This window comes from Rousettus aegyptiacus, unplaced genomic scaffold (genome assembly GCF_014176215.1).
Source record: "Rousettus aegyptiacus isolate mRouAeg1 unplaced genomic scaffold, mRouAeg1.p scaffold_m13_p_4, whole genome shotgun sequence".
Classification (NCBI taxonomy): domain Eukaryota; kingdom Metazoa; phylum Chordata; class Mammalia; order Chiroptera; family Pteropodidae; genus Rousettus; species Rousettus aegyptiacus.
Genome location: NW_023416307.1, coordinates 154,988,566 through 155,010,130, shown reverse-complemented (window position 1 = coordinate 155,010,130; position 21,565 = coordinate 154,988,566). Strand labels below are relative to the sequence as shown.

General features: G+C 41.7%; 1 protein-coding gene, 1 long non-coding RNA gene and 1 pseudogene across 2 annotated transcripts in view; 1 reads left to right on the top strand and 2 right to left on the bottom strand.

Annotated features, from left to right (window-relative positions):
- Positions 1 to 17,126, top strand: part of PRKAR2A (protein kinase cAMP-dependent type II regulatory subunit alpha) — a 72,774-nt gene extending 55,648 nt beyond the window's left edge. Inside the window, exons 7-11 of the mRNA XM_016149877.2 lie at positions 626 to 727; positions 852 to 926; positions 10,635 to 10,700; positions 12,675 to 12,816; positions 13,287 to 17,126. Coding sequence (XP_016005363.1) covers positions 626 to 727; positions 852 to 926; positions 10,635 to 10,700; positions 12,675 to 12,816; positions 13,287 to 13,420 — 519 coding nt within the window. The 3' untranslated portion in view covers positions 13,421 to 17,126. The remainder of the gene's footprint in view (positions 1 to 625; positions 728 to 851; positions 927 to 10,634; positions 10,701 to 12,674; positions 12,817 to 13,286) is intronic.
- LOC118601919 lies at positions 7,158 to 7,276 on the bottom strand (annotated as a pseudogene).
- On the bottom strand, positions 13,747 to 20,904 carry LOC118601763. The gene is made up of 3 exons (XR_004950582.1): positions 20,739 to 20,904; positions 20,199 to 20,288; positions 13,747 to 18,978 (listed from the first exon to the last, which is right to left on the bottom strand). It is a non-coding gene; the product is annotated as an uncharacterized LOC118601763 (long non-coding RNA).
- Between the last annotated feature and the right edge of the window lie 661 nt (positions 20,905 to 21,565).

Genomic DNA, 21,565 nt, shown 5'->3' with positions numbered 1-21,565 from the left:
CTGGATCCATGACTTGCTGGGGTCAGGGTACCTTTCACGTGTCTCCCCTTTCTCTCCATTAATTTAAATTCTCCCCTTCAGGTCCTAGACAAACATATTTTTGCAACAAAATTATCCTTGACCACTCCACCTACTGTGATCTCTCCCTCCCTCCTCGGAATTCTTATGGCACTTATTTTGTCTCTCTAGTTCACCTAGTACATTTCTTATGTAGGCTTTTTTATTCCTGTACATTTTATATTGTCTCCCTGTTGAGACTGTAAAGTTCTCGAGCACAAAAGCGTGATCTTTTTCTTACCTCCTTTTCACGTTGCATCGCTTCACATTGAACAGAAGTAACAGTGAGCTCACAAATGTCTGATTTGGAGTTCTTCATTTTGTATTCTATTTATGACCCATAGATGGCACCCGTTGAGCACTAGATAGCAAGTAACAACATGTGCGACGTCTGTCTGGCTCAGGCTACAGATCTTTTTCTTCCAATGATGACTCAGATTTAAATATCATTAAACACTCCGTTAACCCAGTACCTTTCATTGTCCTCTAATGTTTGCTGTGGCCGAGTTAATTAGACCATAGATGTTCTCTTACACAGGTATTTACCAGAATTTTTATATTCTTGTAGGACCGTGTGACTTTTAGAAGAATCATCGTGAAAAATAATGCAAAAAAGCGGAAGATGTTTGAATCATTCATTGAATCTGTGCCCCTCCTTAAATCACTAGAGGTAAAGTCTATTTGAATAAGACCGTTTATGGGGATTTAAGAAAAGCAACTAAAAATATTCTGTTATTTGTCATTTTCAGTTGAGGTCTTTTCTTTATAATTTGTGAGTATGCCCATCGTTTCAGGTGTCAGAACGAATGAAGATTGTGGACGTAATAGGAGAGAAGACCTATAAGGATGGAGAGCGCATCATCTCTCAGGTGAGTGGGGGCCTTGTGCAGTACCGTCCGTGGAAGTCACCTCCTGAAGGACTAGGGCATCATTTGTCCTCTCACTTTTGGGAACTCTTGTTGTGAGGTAGTAGGGCGCACTTCCTACGGTGTCTCCTGAAGCCCGCGATGCTCGTCTTACGGCATGTGCAGATCTCCTGCCTTCATTCATCTTTCCCTGGCCTCCGCCGTGTGTCCTTTGGGTATCATTTCTTTTTGACCCTTAGTGAGCTTTATTCATCATTGTTTGTTTTTTGTTTGTTTTTTGTTTTTACATTTTAGTTTTATTTTTCCCCTCCTCTGTTTCCCCTCCCTTCTGGTAACCACTAGTCAGTCTATTGTCCATGTCCATGAGTCTCTGTTTGTCCTATTTGTTTGTTGCTTTTAGGTTTATATCCCACAAATGTGATATCATGTGATTTTCAACCTTTTCTGTCTGGCTTATTTCACTTACTATGATTATTTCAAGGTCCATCCACGTTGTTGCAAATGGCAGTATTTCATCTCTTTTTATGGCGGAGTAATATTCCATCGTATGTATGTACCACAGTTTCTTTAGCCAATCATCTATCGTAGGACACTTCGGTTGCTCATTCATCATTGTTAAAACCTGGAGAAGGTTGAAGGGTTGTGCCCTTTGCCTTCTGTGCATGTTTGGCACAAAGGTACCCTCTTAGCTAATTCAATAACACATTCCTAAATCTCAAAGTTAGGAAAAGTGAAACAGGACCACAAAACAGGGAACAACAGAAAACATGCAATAAAATGGTAGACTTAAGCCCTAACATATGAATAATCACTGTTAATGTAGATGACTAAATGCACCAATTGCAGAGACTGTTACAAACCAGTTTTCAGGCTCCAGTGATTGACCAGATTTATAAGGTGTCTTTAGTGTTTCCTTCGTGCCTTTTTCTCATGTTATTTTTGGGTACTATAAGGGTCACCACACACTGCACTGGAGCATTGTGATGAGTAGTATGAGTAGTATGTGTTTACATTTTTACTTACGGGCATACATAGCCAGTACCGCAGGTCTGGTTCCAGATCACCTCCATAAAGTGAATATCGCAATAAAGCAAGTCGAACGAATTTTGGTTTCCTAGTGCATATAAAAATTGTATTTGCACTGTACTGTAGTCTGTTAAATGTGCAATGGCATTATGTCTTTAAAAATGTGTATACCTTAATTAAAAAATAACTTTATTGCTAAAAAATGCTAACCATCATCTGAGCCTTCAGCGAGTCAGCATCTTTTTGCTGGTGGTGGATCTTGCCCCAGTGAATCAAAGATCACTGATCACAGATCAACACAAGAGCTATAATAATGATGAAAATGTTTGAAATATTGTGAGAATTAGCAAAATGTGACAGAAACATGAAGTGAGCAAGTGCTGTTGGAAAAATGGTGCCAGTAGAGTTGCTCGGTGCGGGCTTGCCACAGAACTTCAGTTTATGAAACACACAATATCTGCAAAGTGAAGTAGAGTGAAGCACAGTCGCGCAGGGCGGGTCTGTGTAGGTAGACTGCTACGGGCTTCGCCAGTCACGGACTTCTGCCGTGGTTCTGGCACAAGCACTGGAAAGATAACTGCGTTGGTCTAGGTGGGGTGTTGTGCACATCCTTGAACTCAGAGCTGGGGCTAGGAGGAGGAGAGACTTTGATTGGTCAAACCTGAGTCCCAAGCCCACCCAGGGGCCCTGTGGGTGGAGTTGGCCCAACCAGCACCGCAGGGACTAATCAGGTTTCGCATAGAAGGAGAGAAAAAAGGACTAACAAAAACAATCCACATCTACTCTGACATCTCTAAAAGCCTTTGTTTTCCAGATACCCCTACCGGTAATAATTCTTTTAATTAGCAATTGGTTGGGTCTATAAACATTTATTAAGATAGTCAAGTAGAACCAAATATAAGCTCTATAATAAAGGTTCACATGAATGACAGTGAGAATATAGAAAAGGAAGTATTCCATATGGTTTCTTGGAGGAAATGCCATTCTAGTTGGGCTTATAGAAGAAGTGTAACTTCAGCAGTCGAGGTCAGGGAAAGATCTTTCAGGGTCAAGAGAACAGTATGAGCAAGGGCCTGTGGGTGTGAGCTGTGTTCCAGGATAGTTATCCTAGTGTGGTGAGAATGCAGTGCCGAGTTGCAGAAGTGGAACATGTCGACTGGCCATGTTTGCTCCTGATCCTGAGGTGTTTTCATTTATGCCCAAAGGATGTCTACTTCATCCTGAAAGCCCCAGGCCTTCAGGAGGTATGTTAAGAGCAATGAGAAGCCACAGTGTTTTCTGGGATGTCTAGGCTCTTGAAGATAGAAGTGCCAGGTGGTGGTACAGAATGGACAGTAATTAATATGATAATTATTATAGAACCTTTGTGGCAGTGTCTCTAGATCAAGGTTCTCTAAGTGAGGTCCCAAGACCAGCAGCAAACAGCTGTATCTGGGAATGTTAGAAATTGTTAGGAATTGTTAAGAATGCAAGTTCTTGGGCACCACCCCAGACCCGCTGAATCAGAAACTGCTTTATGTTGTTTTGTTTGTTTATTTTGGTCAGCTTTGTTACACGGTATATTTCACATAGAATAAAATTACCAAGTTCATGTGTACAATTCAAGAATTTTATAACACCCCCTACAATCAACATACAGGATTTTCATCACCTCAAGGTTTCCTCATTTGCATTTTCAATCAATTCCTTCCTCAACTCCCTTACTTCTGAAAACTATTGATCTGACTCCTATCACTATAGAAATTACTTTTCTATAGTGCGATGAGAATGATTTCATAAAAATGATTTCATAGAAATGAAATCATATAACATGTTGTCTTTTGTGTCTGACTTCTTAGTATAATGTTTTTGAGATTTATCTATGTTGTTGCATGTATCAGCAGATCATTCCTTTTTATGCTGAGTGATATTTCATTATATGAACATACCATAATTTGTCTTTCCATTCACCAGTTGAGAGGCATTGGGCTTTTCTAATTTTGGGTAATTACGAATACAGGTGGAATGAACATTCACATACAAGTGTTTGTGTGGACATGTGTTTCTGGAATTGCTGAGTCACATGGTAAATGTCATTAAGCAAACTGCCAGATTGTTTTTTTTAAGTGGCTGTAACATTTTGCATTCCACATAGCAGTATACAAGAGGTTCAGTTGCTTTGCATCCTCATCAGCACTTAGTGATGACAGTTTTTAATTTTAGCCATTCTAGTGAATATGAAGTGATGGTTTTAATTTGGATTTACCTAATATCTAATGCTGAGCATCTCTTCCTATGATTGCTTGCTAGCCATATGTTTTCTTTGAAGTATCTTTGCACATCTTTTGCCCTATTTAAAATTAGGTTATTTGGCTTCTTATAAATGAGTTGTAAGAGTTCTTTATACATTCTGAGTACAAATCCTTTATCAGACAAATGATTTGCAAATATTTCTCTCAATCTATGGCTGTGGCTTTTCTCTTTATTTTCTTAAGAGTAGCTTTTAAAAAGCAAGAGATTTTAACTTTGACAAGTGCAGTTTGTCATTTTTTTCTCTTGCAAAGTCAGTAAGATTTTCTCCTGTGTTTGCTTTTAGGCTAACACTGTTTAATAGAAATTTGTGAGCCATATGTATAATTTAAAATTGTTTTAGTAGCTAAATTAAAAAAAAAAACAGATAAACTTAATAATATGTTTGTTTAACCTAATATTGCTAAAGTATTATCATTTTAACATCTAATTGATATAAAAGTTTAATATGTGCTACTTTACATTCCTTTATTTGAAGGGAGGGTAACTCAGTCTTCAAATTTCGATCTATATTTTACACTTACAGCACATCTTAATCTATACAAACCACATTTCAAGTGCCTAATACCCATGTGACTAGTGGCTGCTGTATTAAACAGAACAGTTCTAGATGTTTCATAGTTTTAGCTCTTAGATTTAGATCTATGATCCATTTCGAGTTGACTTTAGTATATGGTGTAAGGTTAGGGTTTTGCATATGGATGTCCGGCACCATTTATTGAAGAGATTATCCTGTCGCATTACCTTAGCACTTGTATTGCAAATCAGTTGGCCATATATGTTCTCATCTCTCTCTTTGTTCCACTGAGCTCTGTCTCTGCCAGTAATGCACTGCCTTGATTATAAAAGCTTTATAGAATAAATCTTAAAATCAGATAGTTTAAGCCTCCATATTTTTTGTTCCTTTTTAAAAGTATTTTGAGTATTCTCTGCTCTTTGCATTTCTTTATAAATTTTAGAACCAGCTTATCGATTTCTACCCAAAAAGCCTGTGAGATTTTTTTTTTTTTTTTTTTTTTTTTTGAGATTCTGTCGAATCTATAGATCATTTGGCGGGAGAAATTGACATCTTAACAATAGTAGGTGATATTAAAAACAATATCAACAGTAATGTCGTTGGCTAGGAGTGCCTGGGGCACTTCACCTGGTCCCATACCATACTATGGGGTGCCTACACAGACATTTCTCTCACTGGAACCAGTGTTGTGGCTGGATCACCCCTTGTGGTTCTTATGATTGCAAGATGCAGCTTAGCAGCAACCATCAGGGAACTTTGAAAAAGCAAGGTTTATTACTTAAAGGTCCTGGAGGTTACATGGCACACTCGGCCACACAGAGAGGTTGCAGGTAGAGAGAGTGAGCATGGAGACCTGGGGTTCTGCCATTATTGGGGATGAGCCTTGGGCACCTAGGGTTTTGTGGGTTCACTGCTGGAAAATTTAAAACATTAGAGCAGAAATTAGGGCACAGGAAGGGAAAAGTGGGCCCTTAAGTGGTCAGTTTTCAAGGTTACTCAGGGCTTTCTAAAAGGGGAACTTCATGGGTGGGACCTGCCTGGCTCTTTATCTAGTTGTGTAGCTGACTGTATGTTTGAGATGGGTATCTTTGAAATGTATGCCTCAGCAATCAAAAGCTCACTGTCCGTCATTTTACAATCAAAAAAGCTTACTGACAGGCACACTGCAGCGAGTTGGTTCTTGAGCATGGTATGTCTACATTTATTTAGGTCATCTTTAATTTTTCTGTCATATTTGGTAGTTTTCAAGTGTAGTGTCCAGGTCTTGCACATCTTTGTTAAATTAATCCCTATATATTTCATGTTTTTGACACTATTGTAAGTGGATTTTTTTTCATTTCTAATTATTGATTGCTAGTATATAAAAATACAGCCAAATTTCGTATAGTGATCCTGTGGTATCTGCAACCTTGTTAAACTCACTTATTAGTTCTAGAAGCTTTTTTGTAGTTTCTTTGGGGTTTTTTACATAGATGATTATTTTTGTTGTGAACAAAGACAGTTTTACTTCTTTTCTGGTCTGTATGCCTTTTTTTTTTTTTCTTTTTGCCTGATTGTATTAGCTGGGACTGCCAGTGCAGCGCTGAATAGAAGTGGTGAGAGCAGACATCCTCGTGTTGTTCTTGCTCTTAGGAGAAACGTATTCATTTGTTCACTATTAAGTATGTTAACTTTGGTTTTTTTACAAATGCCTTTAATCGTTGGGATGGTCCCTTCTGTTCCTAGCTTTTAAAATGTTTATCTTGAAAAGGTATTGAATTTGTCAAATGCTTTTGCCTTATTTGTTGAAGTTTTCATATGGGTTTCCTTTTTTGATGAACTTATATATTGAATTACATTGGTTAAATTTTGAGTATCAAATCAAGCCTGCATCCTGGGATGAACCCCACTGGGTCATAATATATTATCGTTTATAATCATGACTGGATTTAATTGGCTAAAGTTTTGGTAAGGATTTCTGTGTCTGTTCATGAGGGATACTGGTTTGTAGTTTTCATTCCTTGTGATTTTGATATTTGTTGAAGTTTGAGAACCACTGCTTTAGACCGTTCCAAGGCTTGATAATGCACTTGCATTAAGAATACTTAGTGGAGGGCGTGGTTCCATAGTGTAGCGGTGAGCACGTCTGCTTTACACTAGAAGGTCCTGGGTTCGCTCTCCAGTGGAGCCACAGTCCATGGTCTATGGCCATGCCACCCTAAACATGCCCAGTGTATAATCTCGGAAGCTAAGCAGGGTCGGGCCTCATTAGTACTTGAAAGGAAGACCAGGTGCTGTAGGCATAAAAATAAATAAATAGATAGATAGATAGATAGATAAAAATACTTAGTGGAGACATTTGAGAAGCACTTTCAAAGGATTTTGAGAGGAAGAATGACATGATAAGAATTGTATTTTTTTAATGTTTCTAGCACCTAGTCTTCCTAGGTGGTCTCCCATCCAAGTACTAACCAGGCCCGACCCTCCTTAGCTTTCAAGATCAGACAAGATCAAGCATGTTCAGGGTGGCATGGCTATAGACAAGAACTATATTTTTAAAGCATGGTTTTGGCATCAGTGTAAAATAAATTGGCTTCAGCTTCAATGAGTAATCAAGGACATGCAAATGAAAAACCGTGGTGAAGAATTATTTTTATACCTATTAGCTTGACAAAAAGTAGGAATCTGATCATTTCTAGTGATGTAGCAAGAACTTTAATTCATTGTTTATAGGAGAATAACTTAACTGATCCCTTTGGAGAGAAATTTATCCTCATCCTGTAAAGTTGAATTTATTCTGTAATCCAGAAGTTTCTTTCCTCAATATTTTCAAAGAAATATTCTCACACCTCAGAAACCGCCCTCCACTCTCATGAATTCCTTCCCAGTCAGCCCCTCCTACCTCCCTGTCCTGACTTTATGGTCATTGTGTATTTGCTTTTCTTTATGGTTTTTACCACTTATGTACACATCTTAAACAGTATGACCAAGTCTTTCTGTGTTTTTATTATTATTATTATTATTATTTCTATAATTGGAATTAGTAATGTATTTTATTTGCATCCTGCTGCTTTTGCTCAGCGTTCATTCATGTCGTGTGCAACTAGTTTGTTGGCTTCCGTTGCCATATAGTATTCCAGTACATGAATAGAAACTATTTGCCTTTCCACTGCTGAGGGAAATTTGGGGTGTTTCTAGTTTTTAACTATTACGAACAAAGCTTCAATGATTACATTAATTTTATTTTCAAATGTTAAAGCAACCTTGTGTTGCTAAGATAAACCAACTTGGCTTATCTTAGCAGTATCCTTGTGTAGTATCCTTTTTATGTATTGACGAATCCAATTTGCTAATATGTTGTTTATGATTTTATGGCTAGGTTTCCAAATGAGTCCTACTTATAATTTTCCTTATAATAGTAGCGTTGTCAGATTTAGACTTAAAGATAATATTAGACTAATAATGTAAGTTGGGATTCTGTTTTCTTTCTATTATCTGAAGAGTTTGTGTAAGACTAGAATTTCTTGGCTATTTTATGAAACCAGTGTTTTCTTTGTGGGAAGATTTTGACTACAGATTACATTATCTTAATTGTTAAACTATTTGGTTTTCTATTTCATCTTTGATGTGTTTTGGTAAGATCTATTTTTCTAGGGATTTATCTATTCTAAAATTCAGTGTTATTAGAATAAAGTTGGCCATAGTGTTCTTATTAATATATTTTAAATATCTACAGCATGTAGAATGATGTTCCTAATATTCCAAAATTGTTGTTTTGTGCTTTCTCTTTTTTCTTTCTCAGTCTTGCCAGGGACTTGTCAATTCTTTAAGTCTTTTTGAAGAACCAACTTTGCCTTCTAGTAATTCTATTGAATGGTTGTTTCCTATTTCATTACTTTCTGTCTTTATCTTATTTCCCTTCTTCTACCTTCTTTTATTTATTTATTTTTTCCTATTTTCTGAGTTGGATGCTTAGCTCTTTACTTTTTAGCTTCTCCTCTTTATGTTATGAGCATTTTAAAACTAGAAAAATCCCTACATCTCTGAAGACCGAAGACTATCTTCAGCACTTAGAGGTTCCTACCATAAGTCCCTCAGATAGTTGTGCTCTAACTGCTGTGACTCTTTAGCGCCAACATGCCACTAGCTTCTTCCTGCAGCCCAATTATTCTGTACACATGGGTCGTGCCTGAGGAGGGGTGCCTTGCTTATTTAACATAGATGTCCAGGTGGGGCCCCAATACAGGAGAAAGAGTAGAAGCCACTGCCCATTGCAGGGGACGGTGGGATCCCACCATGCATCTCAGTCTGTCTCCGGATGTTCTCTAGACCACTGGGTGACAGACCAGTACTGGTGAGTGGCCTGTTAGGAACCAGGCCACACAGCAGGAGGTGAGTGGCAGGCAAGTGAAGCTTCATCTGTATCTGCAGCCACTGCTCAGAACTAGCATCTCCACTTCAGCTCTACCTCAGATCATCAGGCATTAGATTCTCACAGGAGCACTGGCTCCTGCTGCCAGAAAGGTTGGGGCTGCTGCCCTAGACCATAGTTACGCTGTCAGGGTAGTCGCTGGTCAGCTGTCCCTTCAGAGTTTCTTTTATTATGTCCTTTCAAGTTCATCAACACAAATTTTTGTTTGTGTTGATTTTGTTAATTTTTTTCATGGTGATTTGGCTCTGTTGGGTGTAAGACAGCTGCCCAACATAGCAGCACAGAAACCCACAGACACCCCTTTATAAAGCTATGGCTTTCATTCACATGGAGCAGTGATTGTTATATGGCGATCTGGCGCTAGATTAACTCAGGAATGTCAGCCTTAGCTGTGAATGGTGCCCACTTGGAGTGCTGTCTATGGTAGTTGAAAGATACGAGGTATAGATTCTCACTGAAGACATAAGACCCAGATAGAATGAGAGCACATAACTAGTATTGAATTAGTTAGTGTAGCTGGTCATTGTTTCAGAGATTAAGAGTGAGAGCTCAGGACCTGAAGTAAGCCTGAAAGCCTCTTCTCCCAGATCTGCTTGCCTGATTCTCACTTCCTTCCAGCCTTTGCTCAGATCTCACCTACTCAATGAAGCCGTGTTGGACACCGTAGCCATCTCCTCCCCCCGCTCTGCAGATCCCACATTCCCCTCTCTACTCTTCATCTTTACCACTTATCACCTTCCAACACAACAGCATAATTTACTTAATTATTATGTTGATTGTTTACAGTATGTTTACCCTATCAGACTGTAAGTTCCAAAAGGGTGGGGATATTTGTTTTGTCCACTGGTAAATGCCTAGAACAGTTCCTGGTGCATAGTAAGTACTTTATTATTTGTTGACTTACCTGAATGACTGGTTCAGCTAAGTGGGTTAAAATCAAAACAAGCAAATGAAAAGCCTAAGGCCTATTAGGGTGATATTAACCCACATCAAGCACCTTCCTCACAAAGGCAGGGCTTTCTCCAGATCCACCTGTCCTCTGAAGGGCTGCTTTTGGTGGTCAAGATTATCCCTGGACTCCATGACCCAATGGTAGCGAGGAGTCACCTTGATACTGTCTGTTACAGTCTTGGCTACTGATCCCTAGGTATAGTTTTCAGTATGGGACCAACATGAGCAGTAAGAATACCAGTGCTCTGTGCATTTGGCAGCCTGGGCATATTTATGGAAAAAAACATAAATAAATATTCCATGCTAGGAAGTGAGATATGTTTCGGTCACATTGGACTGATCAGGAGCCTCTCGTTTTGTTTTGAATTTGTTAGCTGTTGATGGATTTGTATAGTTGGAAAATAAATACAAATCAGAGCTCAGGCAATAACAAAATGATCTATTCACATACACACACATCACTTTTTTTAAAATATATATATGTATGGCTCTTACCTGACCTCCTTTCCCTTTTCAGGGTGAAAAAGCTGATAGCTTTTACATTATAGAGTCCGGCGAAGTGAGCATCTTAATTAGAAGCAAGGTGAGTTCATGTGTGATAGTGCAAGTTATGCCAGGGACGATCCAGATGCCAGGTGTATGCACGGAAAGTAATTGTTTGCTTTAAATAATGTGAAGGTGTTTAATGTACCAAAACCATCACTGTTAGGTGAGGTATGTAACTGGCAAAGACTTTCGTCTAAGCCCATTCGTTGATAGGGATTTAGTATATTTCTTCTTTTTTCTATTGCCTTTGCCTCTGTTATGTAATTACTATGAGAATTATTGGCTTACCCATTGATGAAAAGGGTAAACAACCTAATACAAAATAGAGGGAATTATATAATTTAAAAATACATGTAGGTGTTGAATATGCAAATAGCTTCCTTTTTAGAGCATTGGGAGGAGAAGTCTCTAGGACAATTAGGCCATTTGATGGATAGGGAGACCTAGAAACTGATGACCTATAAGTGATGTGAGGAGTTATTCTTACCATAAATCTATCATCACCAGATTTTTTGAAGAATATAGAATTTGTTAAAATAGTTATATGTAATATTAAATCAACCTAGTATGAAACCTTTTACAGAATAACTTTAATAAAAGTTAAGTATGAAGAAAGAAAAATATGATTACTTTTTATAAGATGGTTTGATTCCTAACTAAAAATAGATCTGTTGTGAAACAATGGTTTGAAACATCTATGTTCTTTTACTTAGAGTTTTTGGACTACTGGTATATGTTTGTACATTTGTCAAACATCCATTGACAGCCAGCATAATATTGGGCGTGTAGGACCAGCAGCACTGTGGCACTGGTGGGGCGGTTGGGGGAGCTTGTTAGAAATGCACAGCCTTGGGTTCTGCCCCAAACCTACTGAATCAGAATCTACATTGTAACAAAACCTCCAGGGGGCTGATATTGGTGTGACAATGTGGTAAGTGCTACTTTAGAGAAGGGACTAGGTGGGCATGAACATGTCTGTAAATGCCGCAGAAATAGGAAAGAGGACATTGGCTTGAATGGGGCGGAGTGACTTAAGAGTCAACCGATCAGGGCAGAACTGTGGAAGAAGAAAAAGTGAAACCGTGTGAGCGAGTGTAGGACTTTTGTTCATTTTCTAATTACATTTAAAAAATCATCTACCTACCTATAACATAAAGTGGCTCTTAGAAATTGAGACTAATTCTTATTAATAAATTCTAATAAATTTTTACTTAAACTACAGGAAACTCCAGATATTAAATATAATATAGTACATTATTTTCATTAATTTGATAAGCACAAATTACAACTTGTTTGATATCTTAATACAAAGTTAAACCACCATATTTCAAGGTTGAACATTATTTTTAAAAACATTTAGTTACTTAACTTTTTTTAAAATGTGGGAGGGGACCACTAACTTAAGATGTAGACAGTACCCTAAAAGAAAATTTGTCACTGTTGTAAAGTATTATCTGAGAACGGTATGTATGGTGTCACATCAAACGCAGTAGCCCAGAATTGTGATTCTACCCAATAAAAGCATTAACATTATTTAGAAAGAATTAGCAAAAGACCTTGTCTTTTCCTCTGTGCCTCAGAAGTCAGCATCTACCAGAGATTATAATATATATGATTATATGTTCATATATATCAATATTATATATTATTATATATCATAAATATTATGATATGTTATATATTGTATATTGTTAATTATATATTTATAATGTGTATGGTTATATATAAATCTTCAAAAGAAAATGGCCTTCACCTTACCTCTTGACATTTAGCTATTACCTGAAAGATCTTAGGACTCAGATGAAGCCCCAGGTGAAAGCCAACTCCTCTGATTAAACCAGACTACTGGGATTAGCCCATGCAGTTCACATGGTACAGTTAGAGTCTCTGCAAAGTGAGTTTCTTAGTAATTGCATGAAGTGTACTGAGAAGGGAATGCAAGTGTTTGCAACTGGGCTTGTATAGCCATGCTTCTGAAGTCAGCCCAGGTCATGTTCTCTACCTGCTGTAGACTAAAGCGAACACGGATGGCGGGAACCAGGAGGTCGAGATCACCCGCTGCCATAAGGGGCAGTACTTTGGAGAGCTTGCACTGGTCACCAACAAACCCAGAGCTGCTTCAGCTTATGCAGTGGGAGATGTCAAATGCTTAGGTAAGAAAAATTCTTTATGCATTAATACTTACTTGTTTTCTAACATGCAATATATTTTTCTTATCAGCAAGCCTTGACTTATTCTACCAGTTCTGACTTCTAGGCTTGGACAGTTTTTGTGACCAACCAGAAATGGGTGAATATTTTAACAAAGATTTCTCACTGTAGCTTGTGAGTAAGACAGGCATCCAGGCCCCCCAGGCATGTGAAAAGAGGAGTAATGAAGGCAGGTATCCAGGTCTGTGTGGGAAGAGAGAGAACTGTTGGACTCGGCAAAGAGTCACACTTAGGTGACACAGTCCTGCTGTGTTCACATAGAAACGTCTGTCCTTCGGATTCCCAGTATCCCAAAGTCTAATCTCCTATAATGTGAGTGTGTATATATAAGAAAAGGTTTGCACGAGGGAAATGACTTTGGATTATAGGTGTAGAGAATTCATTCTCTCCCTCATCTCTTTTAAACGATGCAGTTATGGATGTTCAGGCATTCGAGAGGCTTCTGGGGCCCTGCATGGACATCATGAAGAGGAACATCTCCCACTACGAGGAACAGCTGGTGAAGATGTTCGGCTCCAACATGGATCTAGTCGATCCTGGGCAGTAGGTGGGCCACACCCAGAGCCTTCTCGTGCGACACCAAAATCTTCCCGTCAGCCACAGAATACACCCAGAAAACAGACACGACAGAACAGTTCCTGCTGTTGCCACCTCTGCTGCCATTACCATGGCCATGGGCATTTAGAAAACTTGAAAGTCAGCACTAAAGGATGGGTAGAGGCTCAACCCGCTCCTCCACTTTGCTTCTGACAGTCCATTATTAAACCAATTGTAATGATTAGTCCAACCCAGTTTCACATCTTTGGTTCAAAATGGCATGTCTCTCCAACAATTTAAGTGCCTGATACAGAGTCCAAAGTGTAGACATCTTCCTTTCCTCTCTTGCTGCTACTGTTGCTTTTGGAAGTTACCACAGGTCAGCACAAACCTGTTGTATAACTGTAAACACCCTCCCCCAACCTTTCTCAAGGGAGGAAATCTAGCCTACCATCTCCTCATTTGTCCTTTGAGAAAGCCCACATTTGTTCACAATTGTAGCCTTTGGTTTTACAGTGGGAAATGGTGGCAGATATGATGGAGGTCTGTGGTCCTGAGGCAGTGTACTGTCTGCTGAAAGCTGCACACGCGATGTTTAGGGCCCAGCAGGTCAGCACCCCAGAGCACACTGATGCGTCATTGGGACCCATGTTAGAACAGAAAATTTGGGTTTGGCACGTTCTTCACGTAGCAGAGAGCCAGGGAAGGTTTTCTGGGTTGGGGGATTTTGTTTTGTTCTGTACACTTTGTTTTGTCTTGTTTAATCTCTGTGCAGTATGCATGAATGAATTGCTGTCCATTTTTAGGGAGCCAGGGTCGGGAGGTGCCGTCCCTTTATCTGACCCAAATCCTTTCCTGGATATTTCCTGCCACCTCTCGTTTCCAGTTGTCTCCACTGGCGAATGGCAGCGTGCCAGCAAGAGGTCGTACTAAAAAGAGAGCCTTTTTCTTCTGCTCCAGAGTTACTACATAGCTTTGCTGTTGAACCATCCATTTTTAAACTCTTTAAAGAAGCAGCTGCTAATTTTTTGAAATTAAAAAGATTTCTCTATTTAGGGAATTCCCTCGGACATATTCATGTATATCAGTTTGTCAGCTGATTAAGGCATTCATCCTAAAGATCAACTCTTTCGTTAGTTTTCAAAAAATGGCATGATTTACAATTTTATAGAATTACTGCAAAGATCTTTCTAATTAAGATGTTAGGATATTTGGGGTTTCAATTGTTAATCCCAGAGGAAAGTAATTTAGCTTGTATTTTAAAACTTTTTTAACCTTTTCATTATATCAGGTCGAATTCTGATAGATTATCCTATTAACTAGATATATTTCAGGTTTAAATTTTTTCTTCAGAATGACTTAGAATCAGATGTAACAAGAGATCCTAAGAGCAGTGTGAAATTTCATAAAGGTAAATTTAACCATCATAGCCAAGTTTCTATTAAACCGAGAGGCCCTTTCCAATATGATTTTTTAAACTTGTATAACTCAATAAATCTGTAAGCGATTACATGCTGGGGCTTGAGTCATTCCTATCGTGGGTAATGATGGCGCCCACCTGGTCACCTTTCATCATCCACATAAGTCAGGCTCTGTTTTTGCCACAGGCGGTGTGTTTGAGAGACTTCCAGAGTGGTGAAATCTCACTGCCACCTTGGCCAGTTCTCCCTTTTTCTTGTGCTCTGTAAAGTGAAAGCAAAAGGATTCTTCTCAGACTGCCCTAGGTGGCCTGCATTGCAGCTCTCAGAAGTGCGAAAGTTGTAACTACTACCCCGAAATAGGCAGCTAGCACTGGGAAAGCCCATGTGGTTTTTCCCACGATTTTTCAAGGTTCTTCTTTTCTGTGGTGTTGCTTTATTATCAAAAAAGTTAAGAAAGCAGATCTTAACACTTTAGCTGACAAGAACCACACCAGTTTCTTGCAAAAGTAACGTGACATTGGGCTTCAGGAGTGACACAGAGGTCTAGCCTCAGACGATGTGAGGACTCTGTTTAACACACACTGAGCAGATGCCCCCTCTGCGTCCCCCATGCCAGCATTAGTTAGGGCTGGCTGTGAACTCCATGCCACAGTCACTCCCGCAGGCTGCTAAGGCAACCCTCTTCCTGCTTTCTTGCACATCCCAGTTCAGTCTTCGCCTTCACAGAAGCCTCTTTGATACCCCCAACTCACTGATGGCTCCTGTTTTACAGAGTAGAATTCATCAGGTTTAAGACCTCCTGCTCTCATTACAGATTGACATATGGATGGTCAATCCTCACGACATCCAAGGGCCCTTGGGAGTTCTGGCTTGAGGAAGGGAGACTTTAAAGGGACCAGTGTAAGTGAAATAGGACACGGCCATTAATCACCAGGTGCCAGGAGCCTGACAGTGTTCCCGTTCTCTTTGCAGCTTAGGGAATCAAAGGCGGTAGGCACGTTCGGCTCAGGGCTCTGGTGCCACATCGTGCCCTGGTCGAACCTCATGGGGAGCGCATGCTGGGAAGAGATCCCTTCAGTAATTGTTTTATATTTTTCTATGGGTAAGAGCTTCACACCCTCTTTTCTGGCTTTGCTGTGGATCTTGGATAGTGGCGAACGTTCCTGAGAGCCTCGAGGTCCAACCTGCAGTATTATCCTTCCTTCTGGCCCCAGGTGATCACACCCACTGTGTTTGGTTGTTTTCTCTGAAGGAAGGGTTCATGTGTTTGCCTCTCTCATTAGTCAACAGTCCTTATATATACTTGTGTTATATATAATTGCAGTAGATTCTCAGAAAGCAGGTGGAGCTTTTCTTTGAGCAGTTCAATGAGTGAATTTGGCAGCAAGTGGCAAGAAATGGTTCTCCAGCCAGGAGAGGGCATGTCCTCCTCTTATCGCCCAGGTTCTCTGCTCCCAGTGGGTAGACTTGTCGTGAGCGGTGCTGCTGGCAGCCAGCAGCACCCTGGGCACACAGCATTTCCATGTCGTGTCACAGTGTACAGACAATTCTCTCTCGTTTAGGAAAATCGAAAGAGCCTTTTTGCGCAGAGAAAAAAGAAGATCCGCGAATGTCATCTTTTATCTTTTGTTTTCAGTTGGCGGATGTCGGGGTTTTTGTTCTTGACATGCATTTGTAACGAGTCTTGCCAAGATACAAGTCGTTTCGGTTTCTCACTACAATTACCTCTTGTTCCTCCCGTCTCGACTGCTGACGTTCTTCAGTGATTCCAGCGTCTGTTTTACGGGAAGCAGCCTTCCCGTGGGTTTCCTTTTACACACTGCAGGGCTATCTTTATACTTTAAAAAAAAAAATTTTTTTTTAAAGGAGAAAACTGTCACTAACCTCATGGGGGATTTGCAGAAAACCATTTAGCCCACCTTGAGCAAAAGGTATAGATTCCTCGTTGTTTTCTTAAGCTCGTTGTAATAAAAGAAATCTAATTAAGCATTATTGTGCTACCTCAAAGGTAAAAATGTTTTAAGGTCTTTTTTGGTCCCGAGTTCTACACATATTGTTTAAAATGTCTTTCAGTTGGAATTATTTTTAAATCATTGGGGAGAACCTTCTTTTAACCTGTTTTACACTTGTATTTTAATCTCAGAAGAATAAGTGATTAGAAAATGATTAATTCTTGCTCTGTACTGTTGAACATCTAATTAAATCATTGTTTGCCATAAACAAGGCTGGGTTTTTTAAAAGGAAGCTCTAGGGCTCGGCTTCACTCCTGGTTAATAAAGGCTGACAAACCACGTCTGACTTTCTGATGCAGCCTGTGTCACATGTGCGTCCTCTCACTTCAGAGCTCCAGGCCATCGTAGCACTCAGCTGGCAGATACGTTCTTGGGATTGGGGTGTGAGGTCTGGGAAATTAGAGGAGGCCTGGGCATGTGTATTAGGGTTCTCCAAAGAAACAGACCCAGACCCAATACTGTGTGTGTGTGTGTGTGTGTGTGTGGATTTATTATAAATTGGCTCACTTGATTATATAGGCCAAGATCTGCAGGGTGAGTTGGCAAGCTGTAGACCCAGGAGAACTAATGATTTAATTCGAGTCTGAGTCCGAAGGCCTAAGAACCAGAAGAGCCTATAATGTAGTTCCTGTCCATAGGCTGACAGGCTCAAGATCCAGGAAGAGCCAATGTCCCGATTCGAAGGTAGTCAGGCAGGAAAATTCTCTTACTTGGGAGAGAGTCAACGTTTTTGTTTTCTTCGGGCTTTCAACTGATTGGATAAAGCTTGCCCACATCAAGAGGGCAACCTGCTTTACTCAGTCTATTGATTTAAATGTTGATAACAATCCAGAATCGCCCTTATGGAAACTCCCAAAACAATGTTTGACCCAATATTTGGGCACCCCGTGGCCCAGTCACGTCAACACAAGATTAACCATCACAGCTTTGAGTAGTTGGGGGTGGCGTGCAAGGGCATCGAATACATTGCTCGCCAGGGAAGATACATTCCCAACGCCGCCCAGCCGAAATCATCTCTTGTATGACAATATTACTTACATCATCTCCTTTGTAACATGGCTGCTAGAACTAGCAATAACTCCGTGACAACCCACCGTATCTACAGTTTCTTTCCAAGTGACCAAAAAGCTAATTTTAAATAAAATGGTGTTCCAGTTTGACCTTGCCTTCACTTGCCATTACAAAAAGACCAAGTAGTGGGTGAACATACAGAATCCCACGTGGGCCCAAGAAACATGGTTGAACCCTCAAAGCCAAACTGGCCTTGTTTCAAAAATTAAATTTGGTTTGGCCTTTGTGGTTTGGGTGGTGGTATTGCTATGAATAGTTAAGAAATGCCAGGACAATGTCAAGATTATTATATTGTCCACAGTCAGTCTAGAAGAGTGAATATCACATAAGGACTTTGCTCTTTCTGTATATTTTCGAAGAGGAAGCTAGACATTTGTCCTATCGGAATTACCTCAATATACCTTCCACGACCTTAGTACATCAACTTTATAACAACAGAGTTAAAACAGTATTCCTTATAATGTGGTTAAGGAAACTGGGGTGGTTTCACAAGGCATCGTGTTAAGTATGAATTGTGCTTCCCTGTCCCGTCCTCCCCACAGACAAATGCCCCATCACAAATGATGGCCAGTGATACATACTGTCACCTGATTTCGGGATATGCAGATATAATGCAGTGCCAGCCAGGAACATACCGAATGATCAATGGCGAGTTCAGATGAGTGCTTGTCCAAGTTCTGAATTAGTCAGAAATTAGGTCTAACTCAGCTTATTTGTTCAATGAGCAAATCTTGATGACCTGCTGCGGACATTCCTGACAGTGTCTTTAAACCCCAGGAATTAGCAAGAGTAATGATACCAAGGTCGCCGGGGCAGTCACAGACCTTTCCTCTGGTGCCGAAGAAGCTTCTCCTCCTCATTTCTGGACTCACAGCAGTCCTAGTCTCGTATTTCAGGGATGATCATGCTCCCAATACTTGTTATTGACCTCGGTCGTGCTGCTACTTACTCCATCTGGGCTGCCATTGCCTCTCCTAAAGTGAGTGGTTTGAACACAAGCGTGCTATGTCCCTCGCTGCTCTAGATGGCGACACACAATTCTGGTTATAGAAGCATCCAGGGAGCTGTGAAAAAGACAAGACTAGATTTAAGATTTGAAGGAAGACTCCTTCCAGGAAGAGACCCCCTCAAAGTGTCATCTTCGTGTTATTCATTCTCGACATGATGAAGGTTGGCCAGAGATGACTTTCTGGCCGAGGTTGTGATGACGTGCTAAGAATCAAATTTTTCTGAAAATTTCTTTTGTTTGACATTTCTACCTCTTCCTCTGACTTCTTCCCAGCCAGAATCCTTGAGCCTGTGGTCATTTCTATTCTATAAAACCAGTTATCTGGTTGGTCTTGAATTACATGGAGTAAGGGAGTCCCCAGCCCATGTGGAGACTACAGAGCTAAAGGAGGTTGGCCAGGCTAGAGTATGAAACCAGAGGGGGATTGGGAGCTCCCCAGACACGAGGAAAGCCAGCAGGATCTGACTTCCCCAATAAGTCCATCCTAACAGGTACAAGAATGGGCGTCAAAACAGAACCAGCCAAAATCTCTGCGGCCTTCTTGGCCAGGCCCCACTCCTTCCTCTTCTGCAGAATCGCGCTGAGCCAAGGGTCAAAAGTCCCTGTGTATTCTGCTGGAAGCCAGAATCCAACAATCTCCTTTCTGGCCAGGTCCTCCAGCACCGAGAATGAGGAAGCAGGAGTGTGCAGTTTTGGGTGTTTTTTTTGTTGTTGGTTTATGTTATTTTTTTTGTAAACAGAGCCAAAGTCCAGACCCACCAGATGAGCAATCCAGCACTTTTCCAACGTAACATCCAAGCCTAGTTAAACCAGATATTTTCATTTTGGAAAGGAAAGGCCTGGGCATGAAGGGTCACCTGCAGTGCACACTCCGTGCCTGTCCTAAGCCCATCCCAGGAAGCTGGAGGAGCAGGGGGCCTAAAGCTGAATCTTAGGCAGGCAGGGTGGGAGGGAAGAGGCCTTTGGGGCAGATGTGTATCAGTCCCGGGCATGTCAGAACAGCTTGAGCTACCTTGGACTCTGGTGTCCTATTCCAGAGCTGTGCAACCAGCCACATGTGCAAGGTGAGGTACAAGGGCACACACAGGTTCAGCGGCCTGGACACCAGAGAAGGGGTTGTATCTACCTAGCAGATGCTGCCCCAACAGCTCTGGGAGCCAGAGCGCTTCCCCAACCAGGATGGAGTTGGGGGGCTGGAGAGCACGTGACTTCCAGGCCCTGAACTCAGGGCTGGCATTGTGGATGAATATACAAAAATACCCACGTCTGCCCTACCTCAGAGTTTAAGACCATTCCCAGTGGCTGTGCTCCCCTTGCCTAAGGTTAGGCAGACGAGGATGAGCTTGCCCTCTTCCAGGGCTGCCTCTGTAAAGAAGGAAGCAGGTTTATAGGAAGGCGCGTGCGCACACACACCACCACCACCACCACCACCACCCCCAGCACCCTGTGCCCTTGGCTTTGCCCACAGGCATTATCCCAGCATGATTCAATCCTAGCCCCTCACCTGCCTGGGCTGAGCCAAGCAAGACCCAACTACATACAATAGGTGTCGAGGGTCCAGTGGCTGTGTGCTCTCTCCCCTTCTGGTCACTTTAAGCCGGGATGGCTAGCTCACAGCAAAAGCAGCCCCCACTCCCCGAAAGAGCTGGCCTCACAACTGAAAACCAGGGCTGGGTTATCCTCATCCCTGATAAATGGGTAAAGCTAGTTTTACAACCCAAGGGTTAGCCTCGCTGGAGGCCAAGTTTACAACATGCAGGCAAAGGTGCACTGAGCAGAGTGGGGACTGCTGAGGACAGAAGGGCTTTCCGGCACCTTGGGGGGTTCCTGGAGCACCCCCGGGTTCTTCACTGCCCGCCCGCGCAGGGACTCGGTGTGCGTGTCCAGGATGTGCTGCTAGCCTCTCCCGCCTGGCCCTGCAGGATCCTGCTAGTAAATTTTCCTGTCTTTTGTCCTGGAAAAAAAAAAAAAATCGTAGGAAGTACTTGCAGTCAGCCCCTCCTTGCGTGGCCGGCATCCCAGGACTGTGGGTGCAGAGGGCGGGAGTTGCTGGGGGGCATAAGGAGACGCCCTTGCCCGGGTGGGAACATCATGTTCCCTGAGCGGAATGCACCTCCAACTGTGTCCCACCCCTGAGGGGGCGCTGAGGGGTTAAACCAGAAAGGCCAGCTCAGCTCCATGGTTTAAGGCACAGACGGACAGGGACGCAGAGAGGAGCCAGTTCCCAGACGACTGTACCCATGCGCTCCCAGCCCCCGCCTGGCCAGGGCCGCGTGGGAGGGACGAAGCACAGCAGCGGGGCAGCAGCTGTCCACACCCCAGCCACCGTGATCTCCAGCGCAGAAGGGCCGTTTTGACCTCTTGGTCCAATTTTTGCCCCTTCCTCCACCTTGTCCGACTTTTTCTGCCCTGGCATTCCTGCCTGTGACCTACTTACTTATATCCCTGAGGCCAGCTCTCTGCTCAGGACCTCCCTGCCAACCTTCCTCTGTGGTCCCTGGCCAGGGCTTGCTGCCTGGCACTCTTGGGCCCATGCCCCGCTCAGCAATGGCCTTGCCTTGTTTTTAGGGCAAAAACAAGTGATGAGTTGGAAGCGCCAAGCACCACCTCTGGCCCCACGTCATCCTGGAGCTCCTTTATTG